We start from the raw sequence: 10,000 nt of genomic DNA on the forward strand, positions 1-10,000 counted from the left end.
ATTGGTAAGCTAATGCCTAGTTGGTAAAATTTACACAAATTCTTGAGAATCTTGAATGGCCTATGTAAGCATATGTCTAAATTATAGCAAGAAGCTGTAGTTTGCTCCAAGGGCTCTGGCACAGAACAAATCTTGGTTCTGTGACTCTTAACTCTTCACATTTACTCTGGAAAGATTGATGGGTTGGGGATTCATATTTGTCACTACAGGATGTTATTGGAAATCACAGTCCAAGGTTGATTTTGGTAAATTTTCCGAATGGCACCGTGTCACTAAGTACAACAAAAGTAGTACCAATGGATTCCTCTCACTATCTACTTGCATGCATGCAGTGGATATAATCAGAGGGCATGGGTTAGATTGGGGATTTTGTGGTACAATATGTGAATAAATTGCATTGATGTAGACACAAATGTACCCAGTTTCATCATATATCTGTCTACTGTAAAATAAAAATACAGATGTGGTTTCTTTGTGATTTACTCACCTGTGTTCACAACAGTCATGGTTGGCAAGGCACAAAGTCATTTTTGGCAAGAATTTTCCATGTGCAGTTTTGGTAGTAGTTTTGTCTATTATGTGTATCCTGCATTTCCAATGTATCTCCCATACTGGGACCAGTATTCAGACACACGCGCACGCGCGCATGAGTATGTATGTATGTACGTCTTTATCATACAACAACTAACTCGAAAATCGCCCGAAAAATCAGATTTGCAGATTCACCAACTATATTGAACGTAAAAGCATTATGATTCGCCAGTCGATCCAAGGGTAGCTCTCATTGGCTGTTGTCTATGGAAGAATTAAACATCCTAAAAATTGTTTTTCGATTGATGGCTCTTTTCAAATCAGTGCACAGCAGGATGAAGGTCGAAGAACCAGATCCATAATGATTGTCCTCCCCTACAATTTCAGCTCAGTTGTGGGGTATAGGGGTGGAACCGTGGGAAACATCCAGTATATTTGAGTTGTGAAAGGGACCAGGAATTCATCAATACTATTTTCATGGTGTGTAGTATGGTGATGCTATTTGGAGAAGTTACCTTGATTTTTATATCAGTATGTCAAGTTTTGGGCAAGTTATAGTTTTCAACTTCTGTTTGGTTCCAGAGCCCATGGGAGAGGATGTAGTTAATGATAGTATAAGATATTACAGGGTACATTTTGGTTGTGAATATATGAATAATGATTTGAAAGATTACAACACTTTGAACTTGTGAGCCAAACTATAAAGTTCAAAAAGACACTTTTTGGGAACTGTTTTTGGTCATTGAAATTAGGTACTCTGATCACACTATTATGCTGTCTCTGGGAAAGTTGGAAAGGAATCCATCATCTGGCATCTTTCAGGTCTTGTGAAAGTTCATTCTTTAATGAAACCTTAAAATGGTGTCAATATATGCTTACATAGGTTATTGAAATTAGATACTTAATGCTTCTCATTTATGTCTGCATTTAATTATAGCACCACATCAAAGATTTCCATTATTACAAATATTTTGCTGTATTGATGAAAAAGAGAAAAGGATATCAGTGTCGTTCATTAGTATATGTTATTTACTTTTAACTGGCAAAAGCAAATTTTAGGTTAACCCATTGCATACAGGTGTCATGATATACATGACGTAGGAGCTTTGGCCTGACGACGGGCGTCATGACATACATGACGTTCGGGGATTTTGGATCACTGTGCTATTTTATTTTGCTATGAAAAAGGAATGAGTGATGATGGCTACTGCAGTCATAATTACTATAATTACCATAATATCGTGCTAGCTTAACGTCCAAAACCTAGATGGCACCACTTTTTCCTAGCACCAGCAGGTGAGAGAGCCATGAATGGCACCCATCCACGGTCTCTAGCAAGCACTGTCTCTATAGAGCGATGGCACACACTAAGTTGATGAACCCTTGCTCTAAAGTACCGCTGATGAAGGATGTGCAGGCAGAACGAGAAGAGGAAGGTGACTCAATCCATACCCAGTGTCTAAAATGTGCTCCTGTGCCAATATGGATGCCTTTCACTGTGGCACTCACAGTCACAAGCACAGGTTTCATTCCTCTTCCCTACCTCTTCATGTTATCTTCATTGCAGGTGGTTATATGTTTCTTATTCATTCATGACAGCACAAAAATACGAAAAAATAAAGTTGCCTTTTGTCCTCCCATAAAACAGCAATACTTCTATCACATTGAGTATAATGAAAATAATGAGCTAATTTGGATAATATACTACAATTTTAGTCAACTGCAGCACTGATAGAGCCTGTCATATGACACATATAAGTCTCTAAACTCAATAAAACACACAAAAAAATAAAACACAAAAAATGCTCTAGTTTTACAATGAATGACTGAAAGAGATTGAGATGATTCAAATTATATTGCTTCAAGTGGTCTCTCTCTAAAATAAAACCTATCCTGGAGGCTGGGCAAGCAAATTTATCTACGTCTGCAATGGGTTAAGTAAAATAGATTGGAGAAGCACAAATGCCTGTCCAAGTGCTTACATTTTTCATTGATAAAATATAATCTATAGTGATGTGCTAGCTTTAGGCCTTTCATTAAATGTTCAGAATAAATAAAAATTTTATGTATCAATGCAGGAAATAAAATTTCTGACCTCACGTTCACATTTGGTTGGCATTGTATATTGGCTAAAGTCTGCATAAATAGTGTAGAACATGTGTTTTTGTAATGCAGCGTATGGAAGATTAGTGCACCTGAACTTTTCTTTTTTATAAATGTTAATTTCCTCCTTTTCTTATACATACATTTAGAGCATATTATATTGTATTTAGTACTTTTTTTATAGAATATTACTTAAATTTATCTTAAAAGAATTATCAGTCTTATACAGAAAGAATTCTAGATAACTGACATGGCCCCATCCAAGGACTACAGGTTTATTTTTAGAAAAGGAGTTTATTTTTAGCAAGGAGAGGGCATTCTTCTGAGAAATGTATCTGTTCAGGACTTCTCTCTCTCTCTCTCTCTCTCTCTCTCTCTCTCTCTCTCTCTCTCTCTCTCTCTCTCTCTCTCTCTCTCTCTCTCTCTCTCTCTCTCTCTCTCTCTCTCTCTCTCTCTCTCTCCCTTCCTTCCTCCCTCCCTCCCCCCCCCCACTCCCCTCTCTTCGCTCCATTTCTTTCTTTCTTTCTTTTTATTTGTTTGTTTTTAGGAATTTCAGTATTTTAAATTTATATAACCCTCCACATTGTCCACCCTCAGGTCCTGAGCAATGCAGCAGTTGCACCTCTGGCAGGAGTGCAACAGAAGAGGCACCTCAATGTCCATGAACATGTGAGCTTCAGCCTACTGAAGAAGGCAGGCATTCCTGTCCCTGGCTTTGGTGTAGCTCACACGGCTGAAGAAGCCGTTGATATTGCTAAGAGCCTAGACTCCACAGATGTGGTCGTCAAGGCACAAGTGCTCACTGGTGGCCGTGGCAAGGGGCACTTCAAGGGCGGCCTGAAGGGAGGAGTAAAGCTTGTGTACTCGTAAGTTTGCAAGCACATTTTCAATATCCACATGTTGAGGATGGCATCATTTTGACTGTCATTGTCTTTCTATCATGATGACCATCATCAGCTCCAATGGTCTTCGTCTTCATCTTATCGTATGCCTAGTCACCCTTCTGAAGTGCAGTAAAAATATTTGCAATTTTCTCATTAGTTCAGACTCAAATTTAGATTGAGATTTCTGTTTACCATTATACAGATATAGATTGTAGAAAATTTAGGATATTTGCAAAGCGCACACAAATATATAATTTTAATTTTTTATTTAATTTTTTATTTTTTTTATTTTTTTTAATAAGATGTATCACAGTTGTCAATTGGTAAGCTGTTTGCATATAAACAAACCCTCATGAATCAGCATGGCAACCAAGTAATGAACTCTTCTACAGCCACAAAATGCTAATGAATAGTGTAATATATAATAAATAATAGTATAGAATTATAGTAATACATGATATGTAATAAGTACATAATATACATTAATTATATAATGTAAATGATATACAATATGATAATCATATGCATAAAAAAATATGAAATAGGCATATTGTATTGATATAAAATGTTTAATAAGGACAAAACTAAATTTGTTAATGGAAACAGACAGTGAAGTTTGTTTATCAGGAGTACATCAAGTCACATAAAAAGGGGGAAATATTGGTATAGTAACTTGCATCAAGCAGATAGGTGGCAGTGGTGAGAGATCCCTGTTTGAGCAACTTGTCTCTATGAAAGACATTTGAGAACCAGGATGACTGTTAGGTCACACATAAGAGCTTGCAGTATCAGTGGAAGGATATTGAAAAATAGAAATAGATTGTATAACTTTTAGAATTATAAAAATATTGTTAGTTCAACAGATGGTGCTAGTAATCATTGTAAGCAGACTTTTCTTTTTCTGACCATTTGTTGGACTTGTCTCATTATGGTTTGTGCAAATATAATAATTTCAAAATTTATAATTTCATATAATGATAATGATACAATACCATTTTTGAGTGACATTTCAATGTTATTCTATGATTATGTACATGAATGATAGGAATACTTTCTTTCAAAATTATAGCTTTTAACTTTTGTGTCTAAAGCTTCGTCAAAGTGGAGGCTTCCTAAGCAAAACTCATGATAGTTCCAATAATATAAAGAATGTGTGTATGGTTCAAGTGATGAAAGGTATAGGAATACAATATATTGATGTCCAGGAAGACAAAAGCTATGTTATGACTAGGAATATGGATGTAAGGGTTAAGTGTTATTAGGAGAACAAAGTATATAAAAAAATATATTTTACAGAGTTGATAATGATGATGTTGATAGTGATGATGATAATAGGAATAGGGGATATAGACGAGGTCAGGTAGGTAAGGTAATTGAATTCTTGATGACTGAATGCTTGTGGAAGCTTCTGTGTAAAAATGACAAATGAAACAAAACCACAGTGAACTGTACATGTCCCTGGTATCAGTGGGTCAAGAGAGTCATTTCAGGATACCTAACAATGAAGTTGTCCTAGCAAACCTGTGGTTAGTGAGTTAGACATTATCATAACATAAATAACTGATTAAAAAGATATGAGACCTCACTAGGTTGAGAGTAACCTTTTTCTGTGATGCATATAATTCACAAAAACTAAGTCTTTGTTTACAATGTCATAGGGCTGATGAAGCTGGAGACATTGCTGGCAAGATGATCGGTGACCTTCTGGTGACCAAGCAGACAGGAGAGAAAGGAATTGCTTGCAACAAGGTCATGGTTTGCGAACGAAAGTTCCCTCGACGTGAGTTCTACATGGCAATCATGATGGAGCGTTCCTTTGGTGTGAGTGCTGTCCTGAGTTTTATTTATTTTTTGCTATAGGAAGTACTACAAAAGGAATACAATTGAGAAGTAGGTCTTATGTTAAAGGCTATGAGCTGTTTCTGGATTTATAGGGTGTTCTTTGGTCATTTCACATTTGTATCATTGTTATTAATACTTTTATAAAGATGTTTGTATTGATTGTTATTTATTTGCATAAATATTTATAGTAATTCATTTATATATTTATTTACTATAATTTTCATAAGTAAATGTCCTTGCCAAAAGTTCAGATTTATGTCAGTCCAGAAGAGTTTGCAATTTGATCTAACCAAACCAAAAGTGAAGTTTTAGAATAATATTAGTAATAGTTATAAGATTAGTAAATGGAGGTTAATCATACCACAGTAGGAAAACCTTGTTTATTTAATTTTCTTGAATTAAAAGTTTTTTTACAATTATTTATAATTATTTGACAGAAGAATTTAGACTTGTACGAAGTAGATGTCACAAAATTGGATTCACTGAAGATGAATATTGAATTGCTCTGATTCTCATTGGTGGCATACTTGATTTCTCTTAGGGGCCTGTGATCATTGCATCCTCCCAGGGAGGAGTCAATATTGAAGATGTTGCAGAAGAAAGTCCTGATGCCATTTTCAAGTTCCCCATTGCCATTTCAGAAGGTATGAATCTTACACATTATCTTGTATTTTGAGAACATATGTATATATTTTTATTTGAGCTATATAGATGTATGCTTAATATCTCTATATTGAATGATCTCTTCTTTCCAGGCATGACTGATGAAAAGGCAAAGGAAATCGCATTGAAGCTTGGCCTAGAATCACGGCTTGAAGAAACCGTTGCTGTTGTACACAGTCTTTACAATGCTTTTATTAATTATGATGCCTCTTTGATCGAGATCAACCCTTATGCTGAAGATACCTATGGAAAAAGTAATATATGTTTTCAGGCATAATTTTGCACATAGTTTAAGGTTTTCACTTGGCATTGTGATATAGTAAACATGTATGTTTCTTTTTATATCAGGATGATGATGTAAGTGTTGATGATGTTGCTAATAGCTGGTTCTTTGTGTACAGTGTATGCTCTCGATGCCAAGATGAAGTTTGATGACAATGCAGAATTCCGTCAGAAGGACATCTTCTCTGAGAGGGATTGGTCCCAAGAAGACCCCAAGGAAGTTGAGGCCTCACAACACAATCTCAATTACATTGCCCTTGATGGTAAGTCTCTTGCTATTAGTTATGTCTTTATATTGATTAATTATTCCCTACGCTGTACCTCTTATCCCTTGACCTCATGACAAACTCCTGACTGTCTCTTTTGCTGAGCATGATTGCTCCTGTTGTGTGGCTTTGAATTGTATATTCACACACTGTTCATTATTGTTATCAATGATTTGAGTTATTCATATGCATTTTTAATGGACAATTAAACCTATTGCAGATAAGCAATGATTTGTTTACCTGGATCCCAGGATAGGTATTAGTGCCACCTGTGTTGCACCCCAGATGAGTTTTATTTCAAAGCAAGGGAGCTTCCCCTTCTCATTCTGTCTGCACCTACTTCACCAACATTCCTTTAGAGTGGGAGGTTAACATCTTGTATGCCATTGCTCTCTGAAGCAAACGATCGGTAGAGACCACATATGGATGCTCTTCAAAGCTCCCCTTCATGCTGGTGCTAAGAGAGAGGGGTGCCATTTATGTTTGGGATTTTAGACTACATCTGGTGAATATTATGCAATTACTTTGAATAATAACTGATAAATACTATGAAATAAAGAAACCGCAATCTACTCTTCCCAGATGTCAGAATTGCTATATGCACTCAAGGAGTGGCTTAGATAGCATTATATAAATGAACATATGTTCATATTTTCTAACCTTTAAACAAGCAGGCAAAGCATTTTTTAATTCATTTATTATTCTGTGAATACAGTTTTTTACATACTCCTATCAGTGCAGTTGAAGAGATTGATTTGATCTTTCATCTTTTTAACCAAATCAAAATAATGCATTAATCCACTCAACCGGATGCATATTTACATAATTCTGCTCCTGTCTGCAATGTGGTAAGCACAAGAAGTTTCCCTCCGTGGGATATCTCGAGTTGCAAGGCCAGTCTAAATCTCTTGGAGCAATTTTCACCCACGCTATTCAAAGATGTGACAAACTGCAGTGTGTGTTTACAAATGTAACTGTGTACATGTATAACAGCGAATTCAGGACATCATAGGACTTCTCTTGTTAAAATATTCTGATTATGTGATATCACATCATCTGTTGTGAAAGGGTTAAGTGGATCCAGATGTTTTTGTTTATGCTTAAAATATTTTCATCAGATAAGATATATTCCAGTAGATATTATATATACACATTCCTGTAGATAACACTGTACAGACAAATTTTCAATAATTCAATAATTATTCTTGTAAACTTTTGAAGGTGTGTCCAGTAGTAACTTTAAATTCCTTAGTAAATTTAATTCAGGAACAAAAAGTATTGCCATAGAACATTGCTGGGCAGTTAGTTCCATCCACCAATAGTCAAGTGCTGAGAGTTGGCAGTATGTCATGTGGACAGGTAATGAGGACAGTGTCAAATCTTTTGTACATAGAATTCAGGAGGGGGGGGGGGTATTAATAAACATAAAAAAATGGTTGATAATAACCAGTATCCTTTAGAATGAGATCTATTGTTTCGTTTTTGCAGGGTAGACTGTACAGAAATATGCATTGTTGAGTTGCATTTTAATATTGCTTGAATTTAATAGGTAACATTGGATGCTTGGTGAATGGAGCAGGATTAGCTATGGCTACCATGGACATCATCAAGCTCCATGGAGGTTCACCAGCAAATTTCTTGGATGTTGGTGGTGGAGCTACAGCTGAACAGGTTAAGGAAGCTTTCAAGATCATTACAGCAGATCCCCAAGTAAGTTATGACTAACTCTTGTGATTTTACCTCTTACCAATACTCGTTTTTTCTATGGGTTTGGGCGATTATAGACATTTCATATTGCTCCAAGACATGATGACAAACAAAAGGCCGAGTCTTAGGGTAGGATGAGCTCCCTCTCAAGGTTGAGCTCTCCTATGCAATGATTAGCTTGGTTGAAGAAGCACAACTGAACGTTTGGAGTCAACTGCAAATTCAAATCTTACATTATGAGGTTATAGGTAGACAATTCTACTTATGGTAGTTACTAATATTTGTTATTAGTAATTGTATATTTACAGTTCTTGTAAAAGTTAATTTTATTCTCTTATTATTTGAAGATTGATAATATTTAGGTTATGTAGACCGTAGTCTTGCATGCGATTAAGATCTATTTACAAGGTTTAATGCGAATCTTTCAGGTTCACGCTATCATGGTCAACATCTTTGGTGGCATCATGCGTTGTGATGTCATTGCCCAGGGAATTATTGCTGCTGCTGAGGAGTTGTCACTGAAGATCCCTATTGTTGTCAGACTTCAGGTTAGTCCCCAGATTTGTCTTTTTGAAATTTTTGAATTGAATTAGTAAAAGAATATTATAAATTAACTTTTTGTATTGGCTTTTTAGATTGTCATACTCTCTTATGTCTCAATATTAAGTTATAATTTTTTGTCTTTATCTTTGTAAGTGCCCTAAATGAATATATTTTGTTTAGAATAATCACACACTAGCAATTTAAGTATACTTTATAACCTGCTGCTATATCAGAATTTCTATTATTGTATAGTTATTTTTATTACTGGAATTTTGTAAAATCAGATGCATTCTTTAGTACTAGACTATACTTTAATGGTATATTAGTTTATGATAAGAGATACAAGTTTTGAGAAATGTTAATTATTATAAATATAACATTAAAATACTGAATTTTTCAACAGGGCACCAATGTAGATGATGCAAAGGCACTCATTGCACTGTCGAACTTAAGAATCCTACCTTGTGACAATCTTGATGATGCAGCAAAGATGGCAGTCAAGCTCTCAAACATCATGAGACTTGCCAAGGCAGCAAATATTGATGTTAAGTTTGAGATTCCTGTATAGGCAGGTAGCAAGGAGGCACTGACTTTGTATAAAGTATTTAAGTGGAAAATAAAGGATGCAGAGGAAGACCAAAGAATGACCTAGTTGTGAGCTAGACAAATGTCGAAATAGATTTTGAATTGTCCACGGTTGTTAGTCAACAGGCTTTTTAAAAAGTAAGGTGCAAACACGAGTGGTCTCTGCATGTCACATGTAGGTGATAACACATGCATTTGTCTTGTTTTGCAGGCATTCTGCCTGTGAATATGATTTTGTAAATTTTTGTAAATGTCTAGACTATTCTTGTATATTGCTTTCAGTATTTGTTCTTTTCTGCCTTACTACAAATCTCAAAACATTACACCATTCGAGGGAACAAATATTAAGAAAAAAATGGAACCTCTACCTAATTTGTTTTTAATTTAAATGTAATTATAATATATATATATTGTCTAATCCAAGAGTTATAACTTTAACCTGTAGTAGAGAGGAATGTGCTGCTTCTGTAGGTGTAAGTTATGAGTCTGGGAGAGGCAGAAAATGGTTCTGTTGGAATGACCAATTAAACTTCGGCCAATGGCAAAACATTTAATGGATGTTTTATATTTCCCTCCTTGTAAATTAAATATTTG

At 35.3% G+C, this 10,000-nt stretch overlaps 1 protein-coding gene across 1 annotated transcript in view; it reads left to right on the plus strand.

The window, feature by feature from the left end:
• ScsbetaA (Succinyl-coenzyme A synthetase beta subunit, ADP-forming) overlaps window positions 1-9,960 on the plus strand; it is a 10,471-nt gene extending 511 nt beyond the window's left edge. Inside the window, exons 2-9 of the mRNA XM_086539244.1 lie at window positions 3,232-3,500; window positions 5,177-5,339; window positions 5,902-6,004; window positions 6,116-6,277; window positions 6,425-6,568; window positions 8,121-8,281; window positions 8,707-8,826; window positions 9,225-9,960. Of these exons, the coding sequence (XP_086395370.1) occupies window positions 3,232-3,500; window positions 5,177-5,339; window positions 5,902-6,004; window positions 6,116-6,277; window positions 6,425-6,568; window positions 8,121-8,281; window positions 8,707-8,826; window positions 9,225-9,389 (1,287 nt within the window). The 3' untranslated portion in view covers window positions 9,390-9,960. The remainder of the gene's footprint in view (window positions 1-3,231; window positions 3,501-5,176; window positions 5,340-5,901; window positions 6,005-6,115; window positions 6,278-6,424; window positions 6,569-8,120; window positions 8,282-8,706; window positions 8,827-9,224) is intronic.
• Window positions 9,961-10,000: the final 40 nt, after the last annotated feature.

Source organism: Penaeus japonicus, unplaced genomic scaffold (assembly GCF_977035675.1).
Source record: "Penaeus japonicus unplaced genomic scaffold, GWHDUDI00000001_assembly GWHDUDI00000008, whole genome shotgun sequence".
Taxonomy (NCBI): domain Eukaryota; kingdom Metazoa; phylum Arthropoda; class Malacostraca; order Decapoda; family Penaeidae; genus Penaeus; species Penaeus japonicus.